The sequence below is a fragment of the Macaca nemestrina genome, chromosome 20 (assembly GCF_043159975.1).
Source record: "Macaca nemestrina isolate mMacNem1 chromosome 20, mMacNem.hap1, whole genome shotgun sequence".
Taxonomy (NCBI): Eukaryota; Metazoa; Chordata; class Mammalia; order Primates; family Cercopithecidae; genus Macaca; species Macaca nemestrina.
In genome coordinates, this window is record NC_092144.1 from 7,502,656 (window position 1) to 7,523,549 (window position 20,894).

At 63.0% G+C, this 20,894-nt stretch overlaps 3 protein-coding genes across 10 annotated transcripts; all 3 read left to right on the forward strand.

The window, feature by feature from the left end:
- Positions 1–701: 701 nt before the first annotated feature.
- Positions 702–11,235, forward strand: LOC105481345 (mitogen-activated protein kinase kinase 7). Of its 2 annotated transcripts, XM_071086854.1 has the most exons (12): positions 702–900; positions 2,659–2,706; positions 6,607–6,748; positions 6,915–6,981; positions 7,111–7,224; positions 7,304–7,423; positions 7,569–7,676; positions 7,763–7,942; positions 8,036–8,116; positions 8,233–8,375; positions 8,936–8,981; positions 9,085–11,235. In XM_071086854.1, the coding sequence occupies exons 1-12, from the start codon at positions 777–779 to the stop codon at positions 9,217–9,219; spliced, it is 1,308 nt and encodes a 435-aa protein (XP_070942955.1). In that variant the 5' UTR covers positions 702–776; the 3' UTR covers positions 9,220–11,235. The 2 variants fall into 2 exon arrangements, with proteins under 2 accessions (XP_070942955.1, XP_070942956.1); XM_071086855.1 differs by lacking the exon at positions 2,659–2,706 and having other exon boundaries at positions 703–900.
- Positions 11,236–11,312: 77 nt separating this feature from the next.
- LOC105481343 (transforming growth factor beta receptor 3 like) lies at positions 11,313–15,769 on the forward strand. Of its 6 annotated transcripts, none has more exons than XM_071086860.1 (7): positions 11,313–11,680; positions 13,143–13,279; positions 13,358–13,669; positions 14,197–14,323; positions 14,423–14,581; positions 14,774–14,846; positions 15,499–15,769. In XM_071086860.1, the coding sequence occupies exons 1-6, from the start codon at positions 11,614–11,616 to the stop codon at positions 14,839–14,841; spliced, it is 870 nt and encodes a 289-aa protein (XP_070942961.1). In that variant the 5' UTR covers positions 11,313–11,613; the 3' UTR covers positions 14,842–14,846; positions 15,499–15,769. The 6 variants fall into 6 exon arrangements, with proteins under 6 accessions (XP_070942961.1, XP_070942962.1, XP_070942959.1 ...); XM_071086861.1 differs by having other exon boundaries at positions 15,587–15,769; XM_071086858.1 differs by having other exon boundaries at positions 11,313–13,279.
- A 1,117-nt stretch (positions 15,770–16,886) lies between these two features.
- LOC105484111 (small nuclear RNA activating complex polypeptide 2) lies at positions 16,887–19,893 on the forward strand. Of its 2 annotated transcripts, none has more exons than XM_011745443.3 (5): positions 16,887–17,200; positions 18,086–18,205; positions 18,368–18,436; positions 18,701–19,010; positions 19,107–19,893. In XM_011745443.3, exons 1-5 carry the CDS (start codon positions 17,018–17,020, stop codon positions 19,424–19,426), a joined length of 1,002 nt encoding a protein of 333 aa, XP_011743745.2. In that variant the 5' UTR covers positions 16,887–17,017; the 3' UTR covers positions 19,427–19,893. The 2 variants fall into 2 exon arrangements, with proteins under 2 accessions (XP_011743745.2, XP_011743826.2); XM_011745524.2 differs by lacking the exon at positions 16,887–17,200 and adding an exon at positions 17,656–17,774.
- The last annotated feature ends 1,001 nt before the right edge of the window (positions 19,894–20,894 follow it).

Consider the following 20,894-nt stretch of genomic DNA (forward strand, 5'->3'; position numbering starts at 1 on the left):
GAGGCGTCTTGAGGTTCCGTGTGGGTCTGGCCAACAACTCTGGCCTTGGCCCCGTCCCCGAGGTCAAGGGTCACACCGTCGGGTTCCCATGGCCGTCCCCTCCCGCCTGGTTTCGGCCAACTCTGAGCCTGCTCGTACTGGCAAGAAGGAAAAGGGCTCTCGACGGAGCCTAATTACGGTGAGGAGGGGGCACCCCGCTGCCAGCAGGAGGCTAGGAGGCAATTAAGCACAAGAGGAATCCTAATAATGCACCATCAGTGAGGAAGGCATTCCGAAAGGACGCCCAAGCCGACCGTGAAAAGCGAGGAGGTTGAGGTTGCACCGCCGTGGAGACCAAGAATCGACTGCCGCTTGGGAAAGAGGTTCCAGAAATGCGCATGCGCAAAAGCCACGCGCGCGAACACGGTTTCCCCTGCCTAAGCATGCGTACCGCTCTCACCGCCCACTGCCATCAGAAGAATGGTGTTTCCTCGCAGCGCCTCTCTCTGGAGCGATCCGGAATTGGCGCGTGCGCAGTACGGTGGCAGTGGCGAGTAAGGCGGGGGTTGCACGTTGCCTGCCTCGAGCTCTAGGTGGGCGTCATCCTTCGGGCTGAGCCGAAGCACGCACGCGCGGAGGTTCGCACGCGGGGAAGGGCGGGTGCGCGCCGCGGGCATGCGCCATGCGGGGCGAGACGGCGGCTCGGCGGGGTCATCCCGGCGCAGGCGCAGTGCGGTGTTTGTCTGCCGGACTGACGGGCGGCCGGGCGGTGCGCGGCGGCGGTGGCGGCGGGGAAGATGGCGGCGTCCTCCCTGGAGCAGAAGCTGTCCCGCCTGGAAGCAAAGCTGAAGCAGGAGAACCGGGAGGCCCGGCGGAGGATCGACCTCAACCTGGATATCAGCCCCCAGCGGCCCAGGCCCAGTAAGCACGGCGGCGTGGGGGAGGGGGCGGGCGGGGCGGGGCGCGCGCCGCGGGAGGCCCCGCCCCCGCCACAAGGCCCCGCCCCCGCTTCCGGGGCGCTTCGCGCTCCTCTCAGCCCCCCCGCTGTGGGCTCGCGGGGCGAGGGTCACGGTGACCCGGGGGGCGTGGGGCCGGCGAGCTCTGGGGGTTTGCACCCTCGGGGCCTGGGAGCCCAGTCCCTGGACCCAGGAGAGGCCCCCAGCTGATGACCCGCCCCCATCGCCGTGATCCTCTGGGTCGGGCTTCCCCGACTCCACGCGACCGTGACCACATCCAGGTCGCCCCGAAAACACAGACATGTCCCCTTTGACCTGATGTTACCACTCTCGTCATCTCAGGGACTGTCTGGCGCCCCCCTCCCCCGACCTGGGGGCTTGTCAGCCCCGTGCAGCGGACGATCTACGCACACGCGCACGCCTGGCCCGGGGACACCTGAGGTTACTTTACCACAGAGAGCCCCTCCCCAACTCTTCTGACCCGAGGATTCTCCCTCTCGCTCTCCCTGTGACCGTGTCTGGGGTGAGGGGATGGGGGGGCTCCCTTCTCCTCTGCGCCCCGTGACAGTGACTTTGGCATTGGGCTCAGCAGACCCCCCTCCCACATACATCAGGCCCCCTCAAACCCCTGTGACCAGTTTCACTGTCACCATCTTGGTGAGCGTGTGGTGTCTGATCTCTCCAGAAATGCACATCGACCCCCAGCCAGCCCGGTGACTTTGTCACCTGTGTTCAAGTGATGGCTCCCCTTCCCTTCACACCCACACCCACCTGATCTGGGGACACCTGAGGCCAGTGTGACTCTAGGCCTGCCCCCGACCCCCCAGCACACATCCTCCTGCTTTCTGATCAATCCCACCGTCTCCGTACCTACTTCCCTGAAACCTTGTCATCCTAGATCAGTACCTCTCACTCTGCACACTCCTGGCTTGGGAACACTGACCATATCTAGTCTCTTGGCTTTTTCCCCAAGAGCCTGGTCTGTAAATCCTCTGGGCTGGAGGGAATCAGATTTTCAAACCCTGCGAACACCACCCCTGACCCGTGATCCTTTTTGTGTCTTTCTTGATCCAGTAAAATGCTCTCATGTGTCCTCTGATGTGACCTTTGTAGTTTATTTAGCTCTCTATGGAGTCATTAGGACAGACGAGAAAGGTACCCCCTGTATGTGGGCACCCCACCCCATTCCCTGGTCACCCAGCCTGACCTTCACAACCTGACACTCTCCTGTCTCTCTCTCCTGACCTGAGTCAGCATGGGTTCCTCCTTGGGGAATTTCTTGGGGGTCCAGAGAAATCATGGAGGTGGAGATTGTGGCACAGGACACTGCCTGGGACAAGAAGCCCAGCTAAGACACGGGTCCCTGCTAGCCCCTGGGGCTGCCCTCCCTGGCCCCTGAGTGGATGAGACAGGGTTGGGTCCAGGGTCCCCGGTGCCTTCAGGGGTGGCGGGGTGCCTTCATGGGTGGCCGTTCCCATGCAGAGCTAGGAGGCCGGTGGCAGGCAGGCCCCCGAGGAGTCCCCTCCAGGCGTCTGTGTCTGTGTCAGCTCCATCCCATCCTCCCCGCCCTCCCCATCTCTGTCGGTTCCTGGCCATCTCTGCAGTTCGGTGCCTCCCCCCCTCCTCCTCGTTTATGATTTGATTTCTTTTCTTTTGGACGAATCGGTCGTTTCTGTTGTGATTTATCGTGGTGTTGTTTTTTTTCTTCCTTCTCCCCATCCAGTTATTGTGATCACTCTAAGCCCTGCTCCTGCCCCGTCCCAACGAGCAGGTACCAGCCTTTTTATCATCGCTGCTTGGACATCTGCACCATTGACCTAACCGCTGCCCCGGCCGCAGAATGGCGTCCCCCGGCCCCCATGCTCTGTGTGTGTCCCCATGTCCCTTCCCCTCTCACTTTCTCTCTCACTCCACTCAAGCAGCGGTCAGCCCAGCCCGGCCTCTTCTGTCCTCCCTCCTCCTCCCCCTCCCTTCCTCTCGCCTCCATTTTGGACTCCCTGGAGGAGGAGGTGGGCTCCCCACTGAATGGGAGTCTGTGGCCTTCAAGGGCGTGCACGCCTGTGTGTGTGTAACTGAAAGAGAAAGTCGGGCCTGGTGGGTGGCCTGTGCCTATGGATCCCTCTCAATAACTAGATGAACACATAGCACTCCCCCTCCCCGGGTGCCATAGCATCCCTGGGCGCCAGGGACACAGCAGTGAATAGAACAGACGGAGCCCCTCTCCTCTGTAGCGGGGGCTGTAGTAGGGGGGCCCATTGGACAGGGAGCACATTCCCACCAGAGAGAACATTCTAGCCGGGTGAGTGGCCCTGCAGGGGGCCAGCCTGGGGGAACCTCTGGAGAAGGTGAGCATTGAACAAAGCCGCTGGGGAGGCCTGGCACAGTGGCTCATACCTGTAATCCCAACCCTCAGGGAGGCTGAGACAGGAGGATCATCTGAGCCCAGGAGGTCGAGGCTACAGTGAGCCATGATCACACCACTGCACCCCAGCCTGGGTGACAGAGTAAGATCCTGTCTCAAAAATTTAAAAAACGGGCCAGGCGCAGTGGCTGATGCCTGTAATTTCAGTATTTTGGGAAGCCAAGGAGGGTGGATCTCTTGAGGTCAGGAGTTCGAGACCAGCCTGACCAACATGGTGAAACCCTGTCGCTATTAAGAATGCAAGACATTAAGCCAGGCGCGGTGGCTCACACCTGTAATCCCAGCACTTTGGGAGGCCAAGGCGGGTGGATCACCTGTGGTCGGGAGTTCGAGACCCCAACATAGAGAAACCCCGTCTCCACTGAAAATACAAATCAGGCGGGCATGGTGGCGCATGCCTGTAATCCCAGCTACTCGAGAGACCGAGGCAGGAGAATAGCTTGAACCCGGGAGGCGGAGGTTGCAGTGAGCCGAGATCACTCCATTGCACTCCAGCCTGGGCAACAAGAGTGAAACTCCATCTAAAAAAAAAAAACATAAAAGAGATTAGGTGGAAGTTGCAGTGAACTCACATCGTGCCACTGCACTCCAGCCTGGGCAACAGAGCAAGACTCCGTCTCAAAACAAAACAAAAAAAATGTAAAAAGCGTCTTGAAGGAGGTGGGGGGAGAGAAGACAGCCCTGCCCGGGCTCTGAGCGTAGTGCCAGCCTGTGGTGGGCATGCAGGCTGTGCCCCATGCCTGTGTTGGGAGAGGGAGTAGATGAGGTGCCTGGCCCTGTGAGTGACTGTGAGTGTGTGTGTGTCCGATGGGCAATGGGGACTCTGTCCCAGCTGCATGGGTGTTGGGTCCACAGCGGCATGCCCCGCGTGTGTGTTGTGCTTGTGTGCACTTGCACGGCGTGTGTGTGCATGTTGACATGGCAGCCTGCACACCTGTGGCTCCTGTCAGCAGACACGTGCCCTCCAGCCTCTCGCTGTCTCTCATCCATTCTTTCTCTCTCATCCTCACCCTCTTGCTGTCACTCCACCCTCCTGAGCTGCCATGTGGCCATCACCACCTCTGTGGCCTCTGTTCTCAGGGCCTTTGTGTACCTCCTTCCCCCAGTGCCTACCTGAGCCCTCCCTTCCATTCCCCCGTGCTCCAGTCTGTAGGCCAGCAGCCTCCTCCCCAGGCTCTGGGGCTGCCCTCAGAAGGCCTGGTGGGCTGTGCCGGGGAGGGGGCCCACAGGACTCCTCGAGGGCTGTGGTCCTCACCCCCTGAGTGCAGGGCGGGAGTGGGACTCAGATACTCTCTGAGGGTGGGAACCACGCAGTATCTCAAGAGACACCAGGTGCACAGGGGTTGGGGGCTGGGTGTGAGGGGAGCACAGGCCCTCGGGAGCCAGAAGAGGATCGGGGCTGTGGCTCGGGCCATGGACAGAGCAGAGGCACAGGGACCTGAAGAAGCAGAGGGGGGAACCTGGCCAACGCAGCGAGATCCCGTCTCTACTAAAAAGACAAAGATTAGTTGGGCATGGTGGCGTGTGCCTATAATCCCAGCTACTCAGGAGGCTGAGGCAGGAGAATCACTTGAACCTGGGAGGTGGAGGTTGCAGTGAGTTGAGATCACGCCATTGCACTCCAGCCTGGGCGACAGAGTGAGAACCTATCTCAAAAAAAAAAAAGAAAAAAAAAGCACCAGTGGGAGGTGACATGGTGCTGTGGAGGCTGCAGTGGCCAGGACAGCGGGAGGGGCACGGGAGGTGAGGCCTCTAGGCCAGTTAGGAAAGCTGGGCCTGACTGTGTCCCCAGGTCCCCGGAGCCCTTCCCCAGCTCCTTCCTGGTCCTCCAGGAGGGGAGCAAGGGGACACAGCTCCTGCAGGGGCTGGTGGGACCAGGTAGGGGCAGTGCTGGGCCTCCTGATTGAGACTGAGGTCAGCGTCCTCCTGCCTCTCCTACTGGCTGAGATCAGGGTCCCAGGCACCCAGGGGAGGGACGGGGTTTAGCTGCCAGCATGGAGCGGGTCTGTCTGTTCGTGTTAGTCCCTGGGCACCAGTCACCAGGAGCCTGCAGAACTGTGGGAAGAAAAGGTGGACGAGGCAGGAGGAAGAGGGGGGGTTGTCCGTTGAGGGCTTTGGGAGAGCGGCAGGCCCCAGCCCCTGTGGGAGGGGCACCTTGGGAGGTGTGTGTAGCTGTTGTCAGGGCCTCTGGGATGTGAGGTGTCAGGATTGGCTCCTCTGGAGGCCACGTTGGCATCCCGGCCTCTGTTCCTGCACCCCATCGCCAGCCCAGCCAGGGAGACCCTAGCTCCTCCAGGAAGCTGCCCTCCTGTCCCAGGCCCCTCTCTGGCCTGTCTGTGCAGTGCCTCCTCTGGGCACCTGGGCCCAAGTCTTGGTTCCTGTCTGTCTGTCTGTCTCCTGCCCTCCCACCCCTAATGCTGCCTGCCTGCCCCAGGGTGCCCGCTGCCTGCCCGCCACCTGCCCGCCCGCTGTAGCATGCCCGAGCTGCCCGCATGCAGGCTGCTGGATGAGCCAACCCCTGCCTGGCCCAGCATTGGCCCCACCTGGTCCCGCCAGCCCCTGCAGGAGCTGTGCCCCCCAACTCTCCTCCCAGATGATGCAGGCCCCCTGAGGTCCTGTCCTGCCCCCACGGGCCCCAGCTCTGCAGGCCAGGCCGGGAGGCCCCCGTGTCAGCCCACTGGCCCGAGGGGGCCCTCCCGACCCCGGAACAGAACATGGGGCAAGGCAGCCTGAAACCTGGGTCTCGTGCCCACTGCCTCCCCAGGGTGGCCCCGCTCGCTCTCGTCTGGGAGCCAAGTTTAGTGCTACCAGCAGGGCCACAGCCCGGGCCAGCCCTGGCAGGCACTCCACCCCCGCCTATCCAGCCTGTGGGCGCTGTGGTCCTGGGCCTGCTTCCTGGGCAGAAGTGGGAGGAAGCGCCCACACCTGTCAGGGAGGCTGCCCGGCCGAGGGACACCTCAGGTCCCCGTCTCATTTCTCCGTCAGCGTAGACTTGGGGCTCCCTCTCCCCTACCAGCCTCTTCCATTTCTTTCCACGTCAGGGGATGAGACAAGGGACCCTGAGGACAGTCTGGGGTGGGAGGGAGACCCCAGCTCCTCCAGCCCAGCAGGGCAGGGGCTGTGCCGACCTAGCTAGGGAAGCCCAGGAGGGGAAGGTGAGGGTCCCGACCTCTCCCTGGAGTGCCAGATGTGGAGCTGAGACCAGCTGGGTGCTGACCCCTCCCCTGCCACTGGTTCTCACCCCCCCAGCCCTGCAGCTCCCGCTGGCCAACGATGGGGGCAGCCGCTCGCCATCCTCGGAGAGCTCCCCGCAGCACCCCACGCCCCCCGCCCGGCCCCGCCACATGCTGGGGCTCCCGTCAACCCTGTTCACGCCCCGAAGTATGGAGAGGTGAGCCAGGGGCCCGGCAGGGTTGGGTGGGAAGCAGCATTGAGGGGCCGCCGTGCCAGCCTCAGGGGGAGGGCGGTTAAACCGGTGAGAACCCCGGTATGGGGGGCTGGGGTGGCCAACCTAAGGTCAGGACCCACCTCCACCGGCACCTGCTCCGTGTCCCCAGCATTGAGATTGACCAGAAGCTGCAGGAGATCATGAAGCAGACGGGCTACCTGACCATCGGGGGCCAGGTACCACCTTCACTGTGGCGGGAGAGGGAGGAGGCCCAGCCAGGCTGGACCCATCCTGGGGGTGCCAGTGGGGGGCGGGGGGCGGTGACAGAGGCCCCGGGGACCCTCCAACCCTCCCTCTCCTCCCAGCGCTACCAGGCAGAAATCAATGACCTGGAGAACTTGGGTGAGATGGGCAGCGGCACCTGCGGCCAGGTGTGGAAGATGCGCTTCCGGAAGACCGGCCACGTCATTGCCGTTAAGGTGAGCCTTGGCGGCTACCCCAGCTGCGCCCCACACCCCGGGCCGGTGCTAAGGCTCCCTCCTGTCCCTGCCTGTGCAGCAAATGCGGCGCTCGGGGAACAAGGAGGAGAACAAGCGTATCCTCATGGACCTGGATGTGGTGCTCAAGAGCCATGACTGCCCTTACATTGTGCAGTGCTTTGGGACGTTTATCACCAACGTGAGTCCCCAGCCGTGCCAGGTGCCCCCCCCCCGCACCCTGCAGGGTCTCCTCCTCCCTCACCCCCTGCCCCTTCCCAGGGAGCAGAGCCTCTGGGGGCTGGGCCAGAAGACACAGCTCCCCTGGGAACCCCCTCTTACTGCAGACGGACGTCTTCATCGCCATGGAGCTCATGGGCACCTGTGCCGAGAAGCTCAAGAAGCGGATGCAGGGCCCCATCCCCGAGCGCATCCTGGGCAAGATGACAGTGGCGGTGAGTGGCCAGGGGGGGCGTGCACCGGGCAGGTGGCCTTGGGCCTGTGCCCCCGGTCACATGCACCCTCCTCTGCCTACCTGCAGATTGTGAAGGCGCTGTACTACCTGAAGGAGAAGCACGGTGTCATCCACCGCGACGTCAAGCCCTCCAACATCCTGCTGGACGAGCGGGGCCAGATCAAGCTCTGCGACTTCGGCATCAGCGGCCGCCTGGTGGACTCCAAAGCCAAAACGCGGAGCGCCGGCTGCGCAGCCTACATGGCGGTGAGTGGGGCCCTCCAGCGGGGGAGGGGTGGGGCCTGGGAGCCCGGCCCAGACTTGGGGATACATCTTCTCCTCCTCCTCCTCCTCCTGTAGCCCGAGCGCATTGACCCCCCAGACCCCACCAAGCCAGACTATGACATCCGGGCCGATGTATGGAGCCTGGGCATCTCGTTGGTGAGTTGGGGCCCTGCCCCTTTTCTCTAGCCAGGAGTGAGGGCTTCTGGGGGACTCGGAGGGAGGAGAGCACAAACCTGTCCTGGCCGGTCCAGCCCTGCCCATCTCCCTCCCAGGTGGAGCTGGCAACAGGACAGTTTCCCTACAAGAACTGCAAGACGGACTTTGAGGTCCTCACCAAAGTCCTACAGGAAGAGCCCCCGCTTCTGCCCGGACACATGGACTTCTCGGGGGACTTCCAGTCCTTCGTCAAAGACTGGTGAGACCCTCCCTCCGCTTGGGAGGTCAGGGGCAGCCCGCCGCTCTGGGCAGCCGGGGAGGCAAGGCGGGAGCGGAACGGAGGCGGCACGCTGGGATGGGCGGATGCGGCTGTGGGCGGGCTCGTGGCTGCTGGCTGCAGACAGGAGCTGGAGCCGGTGCCTGGGCAGCCACGACCTGGGTTTGGACCTGTCCGAGGGGACAGGCAGCCCTGCAGCATTTGGCAGGGTGGCTGTGGGAGATTGTGAGCACGCTTCTGCAACCCACACAGCTACAAGTGCAGGAGGGCCATGTCCGATTCTCTCGGAAGCCCCACCCAAGTTTCTGGGGGACCTCAGCCAGCTCTGACCCCCGAAGTCAGGCCCTTGCCACCTAGCCAGGAGGCTCCAGGACTCACAGTTGCTCGCAGCCGTCAGCCGGGGTCCTGAGGACATCCACAGCTCCTTCCGCCACACACATCTTGGGGACCGCTGGCTCCTTGGGGAGGGCCTGACCACGGGGGTGGGACCAGCATCCCCTCCTGCCCTGCTCTCACATCTGTCTTCCGTTCTCTTCCTCTAGCCTTACTAAAGATCACAGGAAGAGACCAAAGTATAATAAGCTACTTGTGAGTACCTGGGGCCCTCCCAGTCCCCGTCCTGTCCCTGCAGCGGCGCGAGGCCCGGAGGGAAGACCCTCTCCTCCTAAGCCCCACCCCCTCGGGCCCACAGGAACACAGCTTCATCAAGCGCTACGAGACGCTGGAGGTGGACGTGGCGTCCTGGTTCAAGGATGTCATGGCGAAGACTGAGTCACCGCGGACTAGCGGCGTCCTGAGCCAGCCCCACCTGCCCTTCTTCAGGTAGCTGCTTGGCGGCGGCCAGCCCCACAGGGGGCCAGGGGCATGGCCACAGGCCCCCCTCCCCACTTGGCCACCCAGCTGCCTGTCAGGGGAGACCTGGGACCTGGACGGCCACCGAGGGCTGAGGACAGAGTGGGGGGTGCCCACCCACCCCCCCGCCCCGGGCCTACCAGGCCCCCGCCCTTCCCACCCCGGGGTAAGCCGGCCGTGTGCGTCCCCCGACAGACACTGTGAACGGAAGACAGCAGGCGGCGAACAGAGTCGCTGTTCATTCAGCCGCAGCCTCTGGGCCGGGGCGGCCCCCGGGGCCAGGAGAGAGCCCCCGAGTCCCGCAGCCACCACGCTCCCAGCGTGCTGTGCCCTTCGCCACTCCCACGCACCTGTTTCTCCTCCGTCACCCTCTGTCCTCCGCTCTACCTCTCTGTCCTTGTCTGGCTCTCCTGTCACCCTCCCTGCCTCTGTCTCCTGGCCTGAGCCTGTGCCCAGCCACCTCCTGACAGGTCCCCTGGGTCTGCATAGGTCTCCCGTGGCGCAATGAGTCAGCGGCCCCCAGCAAGGCGGTGTGGGCATTGCCACTGCTGCCAGATGGGGCTGCGTGCGCGCGCTCTCTCTCTCTCTCTCTTTGATCTCAGGGGGTCCTTTTTGGAGTTTATTGTATTTTATTGTACTTGGTGGGGTGTTTGGGGTGGTGGGAGGAGAGCTTGTTCTCATGGGGTTTGTCGGTACCTTCAGAAACTTTTACCAAAGTCACGTTTAGCTGCTTGTTGTGTGGCCCCAACTGCCCTCGGGCACTGGGGGGCTGGGCTGGGGCCGCTGCTCTGGGGTCTCTGGGAGCCACAGCTTGGGGGTGAGTTGAAGACCTCAGGGGGTGCGGAAGGGTCTGCGGGGCCCTCACTGCACAGGATGGCCTTCAGGGAAGGTGGGCACGGGGCATGGCGCAGAGCAGGTGACCGGAGGGAGTCGGTGACAGAGCGGGGCCAAGGGAGGGGTCCGGAGGGAGTCCGGGATCGAGGGCAGAGGGAGTGGATATGGGGGTTTGAGGACGTATGACAAGCTCCAGCAGGGGTGGGGGCCGGGCTGAGGGTGGGGGTGTGAGGTGGTCACCCCTATCGTGCCCTTGGCCGTTCCTCCACTCACCCACCTGGCCCAGCCCACGTTGAGGTGCAGGACTGGGAAGGCCCAAGTGTGTGCACCGGGGGCCCAGGCCAGGTGCCCCCCAGAGCCCGCTGGGGTGGCCAGAGCAGGAGGGGGTGTGTTTCCTTTTTGTGGGTGTTGCATGCAAATCAAGTGGACAAGAAAAAATAAAACAAAAAACAAGAAAAAAAAAACAAAATCCCGTAAAACCACAAAGAAAAACCAACACCAAAGGCGCAGAAGCCGGCTGGCTGTGGCGGGGGCAGCGTAGGTAGCATCCCTCTCCTCTCACCTAGCCTGTTGACTCTTGTTATGATATTCACAAAACGCCGCATGTTTAAAAAGTCATAGACGTCATCTTCTCTCTGCCCCCAGCGGGGAACGCCACCTTCTCTTGCCCCTTGGTCCGTTTGTCAGGGGCCAGGGGTCTGCTGGGTGGGGGTGCCAACAGGCCTGGCCCTTTTCTCCTCCCCTGTGTCCAGCCATGGGGGCCTCTGCGGATTCCCGGAAGGTTGCATGGCTGGTCCCAGGACCAGCACAGGCCTGAGGCCGGGCTGCCTGGTTTTATTTTTATTTAACTTTATTTTCTGTTTTATGAGTGTGTGTCCGCCCACCCCCACCCCCTTCAGTGTTAAGTGGGGAGCCCTGGGGGAGTCTCTCCTGCCTCCCAGCCTCTCCCAAGACCTCCCCCCTCGTCACCAGCCATCCCTCTGGACCAGGCAGAGGGCGGACTGGGCGGGCAGGGGCCTGAGGGTGGCTCGGGCCAGCCCACCAGCCAGTGGACCCCTCCTCAGGCCGCCAGTGGCGCCCTGCCCCTTTTTAAAACAAAATGCCCACATTTGTAAACCCTTAGACGCTTGAGAATAAATCCCTCCCTTTTCTTCCACCGAGTCTGTGGTGTGTCATGGGCCTGGCAGGGCGAGGGGGCAAGGGGGTGGGTGTCGGGGGAGGCCTCTGCATTGAGGGGAGACTGAGGCAGGTTTGGGAGCTGAACGGGAGGTGTTTGTAGTGACTTGCCAATGGATATCAAGCAGCTGGTGTGAGGGACCCCCTACCCCTATTAGCCACAGGTTGGGCAGCAGAGGATCCCTTAATCCCTCCAGGCCTTGGACATTGGCTCTGGTGTCAGCCCCTCAGTCTGCCACCCCCGCTCCCTGCCTCCCTCCTGGCCAAGGACAGGGCCGCCTGCCCACGTGCGGGACCTGGGTGCAGCCCAGCTGGTGTCTGCTCTGGCCCCGAACACTCCGACTTCAGCTGGTCCAGCATGCTGGGCACCATGCTACTGCTGGCCCTGCTCCCAGGGATCGCCACCTTGCCCAGCGGGCCACCTGGTATGTATGAGCAGGGAGGTGACTGGTCTGTCATGCTTCTATCACTATGTCACCCTCTTTACTTTTTTTTTTTGAGATGGAGTCGCTCTGCCACCCAGGCTGGAGTGCAGTCGTGCAATCTCGGCTCACTGCAACCTCCACCTCCTCTGTTCAAGCGATTCTCCTGCCTTAGTCTCCTGAGTAGCTGGGACTACAGGCGAGTAACACCACGCCTGGCTAATTGTTGTGTTTTTTAGTAGAGACAGGGTTTGCCTATGTTGGGCAGGCTGGTCTTGAACTCCTGACCTCGGGCGATCCACCCGCCTCGACCTCCCGAAGTGCTGGGATTACAGGTGTGAGCCACCGTGCCTGGCCGGTGTCACTCTATTTCATCTAGACCTCTGGTCCTCCTCTCGGGGTGGGGACGGGGCAGGGGAGTGGGATGGGGTCTCTGTCCTCCATCCCAAGGGTGGCTCACAGCCCCACTTCGCCAAAGCTCCCTGCAGCCACGGAGAGGGCCAGTCTACCCAGGCACTCTTCAGAAGTGGGTATGTGGGGACGGATGAGGGGGCTCATGCCTGTAATCCCAGCACTTAGGGAGGCTGAGGGTAGACGATCGCTTGAGGCCGGGAGTTCCAGACCAGCCTGGGCAACATAGAACCCTTATGGCCATGTTGGCGAGTGTCTGTGGTGACAGCTACTGGAGAGGCTGAAGCAGGAGGATGACTGGAGCCCAGGAGGTGGAGGCTGCAGTGAGCTGTATTCGCACTACTGCACTCCAGCCTGGGCGATAGAGGGAGACCTTGTCTCAGAAAACAAGGAAAATGGATGTGCAGGCATCTTTCGTATTTGGAGATTATCCGTTTTACCAGGACCCCGCTGAGCACCTCCTGAAGGCAGACATCAGTGTGTGTGTAGGGGCACGGAGAGGGGAGGGGACCCCATGGCTGCCTTAGCCTGGACAGGTGGAAGCGTCTCAGATCTTGGTGGCCTGGCTGGGCTTTGGCTGTGCCCAGGAGAACCTCTAGGGAAAGTATCCTCTTCACTTCCCTTCCTCGTTGGTGACAGCACCTATGTCCCCTTAGAAAGGGGAACCGTCGGTCCTGCTGCGTCCCCAGGAGCAGCCCTGGGGAAGGTGGGGGAGCTCTGACTTCACCCAGCCGGACCCCACCATCGGGTGCTCCTCACCGCGTCTCTTCCGCCCCAGGGAGGCCTTCGCCAGCTTCGGAGGCTTCTCTAGGGGCTCATGGCTCTGCAACCGGCTCAGCTGCTGGGCTGTGCGGGTCCCAGGGGTCGCCGGGGGCACATCACCGTCAGGGGGAACGTGGCGGGGAGCCCGTCATGGGTGAATCCGCCGCCGCAACTGCATCCCTTTTCCAAAGGCGGCGGCGGGGGCGAGGTGGTACGGTCACTTTTCCCAGAGGCCTAAAGGGCAGCGCGCGTTTTCTCTCTGGGCCGCCCTCCCCCCCCCACCTCCCGCCAGCACCCCCGTTCCCCGCGGCGCCCGGCCCCTGGCTGCGCAGACCCCTCTTCAGTCTGAAGCTGTCTGACACAGAGGACGTCTTTCCGCGCCGCGCGGGGCCGCTCGAGGTCCCGGCCGACAGCCGCGTGTTCGTGCAGGTGGGGGCCCCGCGGACACCAGGGGCGGATGGGGGCCGGTGGGGACGGGCAATCCGTGATGGCGCCTCCGTCCCCCAGGCGGCCTTGGCCCGTCCCTCCCCGCGCTGGGGCCTGGCCCTGCACCGCTGCTCAGTGACGCCGTCCTCACGCCCGGCCCCGGGGCCCGCCCTGGCTCTGCTGCGCGAGGGCTGCCCCGCCGACACCTCTGTCGCCTTCCCGCCACCGCCGCCGCCGAGCCCGGGTGCCACCCGCCCCGCGCGTTTCAGCTTCCGCCTGCGCCCGGTCTTCAACGCCTCGGTGCAGTTCCTGCACTGCCAGCTGAGCCGCTGCCGCCGCCTCCGGGGAGTCCGCCGGGCGCCTGCGCCTCTGACGCCGCCGCCGCCATCGCGGGTGCGCGGGCGCAGAGCTTGGAATCCGGGCGCCGGGGTCCTTCGGGGACGGGGCACGAGCGACTCTGGCAGTGGAAAGGGGATACTCTTGGGGTCTGAGGATCTGGAGGTGGGGAGAGGTGGGGAGGAGGGGCCATCTCTGCCGACAGTTTCTCCGGGGACAGTGTGGACACTGGGTTCCCCCATGGACAGCTCTAGAATCCTTCAGGGCTGGGGGTTGGATGTAGAAGACCACTCAGGGGACACATTTCTGGGAACTTGGTGCTGGGCCTCACACGCTAGGTGCTGGGAGACCCGGCCCATGCAATCTTGTGGGGCTGGGATTTGGGGTCCTTAGGGGCTGGGCGGCTAGCCACTTGTATGAGTAGGGGCTGGGCTCAGGGATCCCTAAGGGGCCGGATTTCCAGGGGTCCCATCTTGGCTGTGGTGGAGAGCGGGACTCAGGTCTCTCTTGGGGGCCCTGGGGACCAGAGCCACGATCCCGGTGCCCTGATGTCCCTGTGTCTTCCCCACCTTCCTCTCCCCCAGTGTCTGCCTCAGGACGAGGCGTGCGCCGGCACTGGCAGTGGCAGCGCCGAGGGTCTGGCTGCCGACGGCCCCCACCTGCACACGCTGACGCAGCCTATCGTGGTCACCGTGCCGCGGCCGCCCCCTCGTGAGCACGCAGTCCTCCTCCGCAGGGAGCCGTGGGGCGGCAAAGGGGGTGGGAAGGACACCTGGGACCTGGAACCAGTCAGCGTGGCTCTTCCCACAGGGCCGCCCAAGAGTGTCCCCGGCCGCGCCGTGCGCCCTGAGCCTCCCGCGCCGGCCCCTGCGGCCCTGGAACCCGCGCCAGTGGTGGCGCTGGTGTTGGCAGCCTTCGTGCTGGGCGCCGCACTGGCTGCCGGGCTGGGCCTCGTCTGCGCGCACTCAGGTACCCACCTCCGCCAAGCCGGGCCCCCAGTCTAATCCCGCGCGTCGGGACCCGGGGCGACGCGATCCCGCCTGTGGGGCCTGATCAGCCCTAGCTAGGCCTGCCTCCGCGATGCCCGCAGCAGCCCCCAGAGGCCGCCCTTAGCCTGGCGTGGTGCGCAGCAGCCCTTCTGCAGCTCGCCTCTACTTCCAGCGCCCCCGGCTCCCGGCCCGCCCGCGAGAGCCTCGCCCAGCGGTCCCCAGCCCAGAAGGCCCCAGTGAGGAAGGTAGGTATGGACATGGAGTTGGGGGAGGGAGGAGATGACAGTGACGCTTCCTAGCGCTTAGTTCGTGCCAGGCACTGAGGTTTTTGGGGTTTTTGTTTGTTTGTTTGTTTGTTTTTGAGAGGGAGTTTCGCTCCTGTTGCCCAGGCTGGAGTGCAATGGCGCGATCTCGGCTCACCGCAACCTCTGCCTCCCGGGTTCAAGCGATTCTCCTGCCTCAGCCTCCTGAGTAGCTGGGATTACAGGCATGCGCCACCACACCCGGCTAATTTTGTATTTTTAATAGAGATGGGGTTTCTCCATGTTGGTCAGGCTGGTCCGGCACACCCGACCTCAGGTGATCCTACCGCTTAGGCCTCCCAAAGTGCTGAGATTACAGGCCTGAGCCACTGCCCCCCGCTGTTGTCAATGTTTTATGCCTATGAACTAACTTAATCCCCTTAACCTCCAGGCGGACACTATTATAATCCCCATTTTAGAGACGAGAATAATGAGGCATTCTCTGAATTAAGTAGCTTGTCAAAAGTCAATACTGGGTGGAGCTTGGATTCGAACTCAGGCAGTGGGTCCAGCCAGGAGCATTAGGTGGGGAGAGGCATTACACGAGGAGAACTCAGCATTCAGACCCGGCTCCCACTCTCACCCCAGCATACAGACCGATGGAAGAGGTCAGTGGTCTGCTGGGAAGGGAGGTGGCCCGCGTAGCGTCCCCTCTCTTGCTGAGCCTCAGCCACCCCTCCCAGAGATGGTGCGCCCCCAACGTGGTCCGGAGATACACCCAGCTACCGCTTCGGGACCAGGACCAACAGGACCGGACCCGCCTCCCTGGACCTCGGACCTGATGGGGCCACGACCCCGGTGCTTCTCTCCTCCCCGTCCCTCCCACCCACCTGTGCTCAAAATAAACCTCTGGATTGACCGGCTAAGTTCTGGTGCAGTCAGTGAGCGCGCAAGGTGCGGGGTGGGAGATGGGTGGGGAGGCTTGGGGAGAAAGCTGGGAGTAGGACTTGGGGAGGATTCCTGAGAAATCCTGAATTAGAGGGGTGGAGCCTGGGGGCGGGGCCCATACCCCCGCATACCCGTGTGCACTCCCGGGTCATGGGAGACTCTAGGGCGTTTTGTCTCAAACAGAAAGCGACACCTGGCCGAGCGCGGTGGCTCCCGCCTGTAATCTCAGCACATTGGGAGGCCGAGGTGGGTGGATCACTTGAGGTCAGGAGTTCCAGACCAGCCTGGCCGACATGGTGAAACCCCGTCCCTACTAAAAAAATACAAAAAAAGAATTAGCTAGGGCGTAGTGGCGCGTGCTTATAATCCCAGCTGCTTGGGAGGCTGAGGCAGGAGAATCGCTTGAACCCAGGAGGCGGAGGTGGCACTGAGCCGAGATCGCGCCATTGCACTGCAGCCTGGGCAACAAGAGCAAAAATCCACCTAAAAAAAAAAAAAAAGCGACACCCAACCCCACAAGAGTAAGTTTAAAATAAACCCTCCCCCTCCCTCTTCTCCTTACCCGGACAACTGCCCATCTGCCTCCTGCGATCTTCCTCAAGCCAGGCCTTCTCTGTTCTCCACTACCCCCGCCCGGACCCTGCCCTTGCTCGGCCTCGATCTTCTGCCTCTGCTCCGGTCTACTCCTGCTCCAGTCTCCTCTTAGATTGTCAGTCTAGTCTAGAGCTCCTTAAATCTCTCTTGCCTTATACAGGCAAGAGTGGGACTATCAGCCCCAGGCTACAGAGGAGGAAACTGAGGCTAGGCAAGGCTAAATCACTTGCCCAAAGTCCCCAGGCCTGTCTGACCCCAGAGCCCAGCTTCTTGACCACGACTGGATCTTCGGACTTGACCTTTCAGCCAGAACCCACCCCTCTGCGAGAAGCAAAGTACACAGTAGTAGCTTCATGAGTTAGTCCAGCAATAGAAGGAGGGCACGAGATCCAAGGTGTCGTCCCCACTTCATAAATGAGATAAAGTGCAGGCTGAGGGTCTCCTTGGCCCCGCCCCAGTTCCAGTGCTGATCCCCCCCCTTCACTTCCATTGGGGCGGGTCCCCAGGCCTGCAAAGGCGGAGCCACACCCCCACGTGCGTCCGCCTCCGCGTGGTGCTTTCTGGCCTCGGCGGCCCCCGTAGCTCCGCCCGCCGGAGACCTGCCTTACAGCGCCTGCGTCTTTCTGACCGGCATGAAGCCACCTCCCAGGCGGCGAGCGGCCCCGGCGCGCTATCTGGGCGAGGTGACCGGTCCCACGACCTGGAGCGCTCGCGAGAAGCGGCAGCTAGTGAGACTCCTGCAGGCGCGGCAGGGCCAGCCGGAGCCGGACGCCGCCGAGCTGGCCCGGGAGCTGCAGGGCCGGAGCGAGGCTGAGGTGAGATGCGGTTCTCCGGACCAAAACCAGGCTGGAGACGGGGCTAGGGTAGGGCGTAGAGTGGGCGGGGCTGCGGCAGGAGCCGGCGGGGCGGGGCCAGGAATGTAAGCGAGCGGAGCTGTGGCGTGGGGCTGAGGGGCGGGGCGTTAGTGGGTGAGCCTGGGCTGGGTGAGGGGCGGGGCGTGGGCGGGAAGAGAACAAGGCCTAGGGGCGGGGCGAGCTTGGGAGCAAGACGTGGGCGGGGCATAAGTGAAGCGGAGGGGCGGGGCGATTCTGGGGGCGGGGCGTGCGTGCCGCTGAGGGTTGGAGAGTGGGTGAGTGGTTTGAGGGGCAGGGCGAGTCTGGGGGCGGGGCTTGGGCGGGATAAGAGCAAGACTTAAGGGCGGGGCCATTTTGGGAGTAAGGCGTGGGCGGGGCGTGGGTGGGATGAGTGCAAGCTTTAAAGGCGGGACGAGCTTCGGAGTAATGCGTGGGTGGGGCGAGGGCGAAACGGGCGGAATGAACTGGGAGTAAGATGCAGCCGAGGCCAGTCTTGAAAAGCAACGCATGCTGTTGGACAGGATACGAGCTTGAAGTGAGAGTCAGGGAATGGGGAAGAGGGGACGAAGAAGGGAGTTGAACGGGGTAGTAGCCAGCATAGGGTTGGGCCCTGGGCTGCGTGAAGGAGCCGGAACTGGTCTGGGCCTTACACCTTCCTTAGGTAGCTGGTCAGACTCTGGATGGGGTAGGGGCCTTGGCGGTCACTGGGACTCCTAACACCAGGCTAGCAGGAGACTAAGGCGCAGTAGCGGGGCCCAGAGCAGGCAAGGGAGCGGGCTTTGGCTTCTCTGCTGCAGCCCTGAGCTCATAGAAGCCTCATTCGGCCTCCTCCTCTTTCCTTTCTAGATCCGGGTCTTCCTCCAGCAGCTCAAGGGCCGCGTAGCCCGGGAGGCCATTCAAAAGGTGCATCCGGGTGGCCTTCAGGGACCAAGGCGCCGGGAGGCACAGCCCCCAGCCCCCATAGAGGTGAGGCAGATGAACAGGGCGAGGCTGTCCAGGGCAGGTCCCTGGTGCGTAGGTGGGAGTTGTGGAGGATAACCTGATTAGGGGATCCCCAGGAGGGGCAGGGCTTGGGGGGCCCTTGCAGGCTGATCCCTGGGCTGACCTTGTACCTCTGGCTTCACTCAGGTCTGGACGGATCTGGCTGAGAAGATAACAGGGCCACTGGAGGAAGCCCTGGCAGTGGCTTTCTCGCAGGTACGGCCATCCCCCAAGGCAGGTCGGGGCGTCCCAGAGGACAGGGTCACTGGGCCAAATCATGTGAACCTGGGCCCTAGGCCCTTCCTGTTGCCAGCTCTGTGGCCTCCATCAGTCACTGGACACCTCGAGCCTCAGTGTCCCTGGCTCTGAGGCCATCTCCTGTCTGAGCAGCATCTTAGGGTGGCCGAGAGGATGGGGGAATGTGTAGACGGTGAGAGGACTTTCTAGCTTCCCTTACTCCCTGATCGTTCTGCCTGCCAGGTGCTCACCATCGCGGCCACGGAACCGGTTACCCTCCTGCACTCCAAGCCCCCCAAGCCCACGCAGGCCCGTGGAAAGCCGCTGCTCCTGAGCGCCCCTGGAGGGCAGGACGACTCTGCCCCTGAGATACGTAGCTCCGCCCCCAAGGCACCTAGCTCCACCCCCGAGACTTCTGACCCTGCCCCTGAGAAACCTGCGTCCTCGGCTCGTCCCTCCACTGAAGACGACTTCGCTGTGGACTTTGAGAAGATCTACAAGTACTTGTCCTCTCTCTCCCGAAGTGGCCGCAGCCCTGAGCTCTCAGCAGCTGGTGAGAAGGATGAGGGGGGGCGCAGAGGCAGAGGGATCGGGGTCCCTGGCGGCAGGTAAGGGTGTCTCCTTACCCCTCCCCTCCATCCGTCACTAGAGTCGGCTGTGGTCCTCGACCTGCTCATGTCACTTCCAGAGGAGCTGCCCCTCCTGCCCTGCACAGCCTTGGTTGAGCATATGACGGAGACGTACTTACGTCTGACAGCCCCCCAGCCCAGCCCCGCTGGAGGGAGCCTGGGGCCTGCTGCCGAGGGGGACGGGGCTGGCTCCAAGGCACCAGAGGAGACCCCCCCAGCCACCAAGAAGGCCGAGCCCAGCGAATTGAAATCGTCCTGGCAAGCAGCTGGGATCTGTCCCCTGAACCCATTCCTGGTGCCCCTGGAGCTTCTGGGTCGGGCAGCCACCCCTGCCAGGTGAGGGGCATGGCGGGCAGGAGGCACACCAGGCCCCCTGCCCTGGCCCTCGGTTCTGCTCGGCTGGCACTGGCTCTTTCTGAGGATCCCGTCGTGTGGGAATGTCCCTGAGATGACGCTCAGCTGTGGGGCCTCTGAGACGCCCCACACTTTGGGGGTTTCAGAAATGGAACCCCCGTTGTACGGGGGTTCGGTGGGGGTTACGGGACTCCACTCACAAGCCTCCCGACCTCCAGGACAGGCGGACAGGGCTGGCCTCCCCCAGTCCCCAAGCCCCACTGTGCCTTGTTGTCTGCTGGGGGCCACAGCTGGCACTGCACACCGTAAACGCTCTCACACGTTTCCCCTTCCTGTACCTCATCTTCACTTTCTTCAACTGACCAGTGGTGGATACTACTACCTGCTGCCAGCTCCTTCCCCTTCCCGGGGGTATTCTGTGACCATGAATAAAGTCCTCATTATTCTCTTTCTCTTTCGCCTGTGACTTAAAGATAGAAGTGGGGCCCCTGAAGTGTCAGAGCTTGGGGTCACAGGGCTGGGGTGTGTGCCAGGGAGGAGAGCTGCCAGCTGTCTGGTCTGATGAGGCCTGGGGTGAGGAGCCCCTGGGTTACTGTAGAGCTGACAAGTGTGGATGGGAAGGGGAGAGCCGGCAGGGTACCTTGGGGACAGGTGTCAGGGATGGGTTTCAGAGTAGGGCAAAGTCACATGGCACTGGTGGAGGGGAGAAGGCAGCAGAGTGGGGGTGGCCCGGCGGAAGGAGTCAGGCCCCAGGCTAGGGGGCTAGAGGAGAGAGGAAGAAAGGGGTGGGCTGTCCCAAGTGGCAGGAGGCTGGTGGGAGTGGAATGTGTCCCCTGGGGTATCCTTGGGACCTCAAGGATTCCTAGAAGGCGGGGAGGGAGGGGCGCTGGAGTCAGGGCTGACCTCAAATCCCTGGGGGTGCTGGGTCCCCGCTTGGGGCTCCCTCCATCAGCCTCACCTGCCCTGTGGGTGTGGACTGGGGGTCGGGTCCGAGGGAGGGAAGCAGATGTCCTCCCACGGCACCGCGCCCTACGCCCAGCTAGTAATCCAAGTGGGTAAAATTCTGTTCGCGGAGTCTGCGTTCACCCAGCCTTCCTTTTATAGAAACGCTCATTCCTCCCCACACATACTGCACACGGCTCCCCGGGGGTTGCACATCTCCTGGGAGGGCCTTGGAGCGCAGCCAGCCCACTCCGTCCGTGGTCACCGTTCCACCACGCCAGACTCACAAACGCTGCCAACGGTGGTGAGCAGGGGGAGGAGGCTTAGGCTGCAGGTACAGTCGTCGGAGCCTCCCTACAGGGCTGGTGGAGGGTGTTCCTCCCAGCTCCCCGCAGGGCTGACTCTCTCTCACCACCCCCAGCGCCTCCCCAGGTCAACAGAATTGTGTGTGGAGGGGAGGGAGGGAGCTGGGGATATGGAGATGGTTACACATCAGCCCCGCAAAGCCAGTG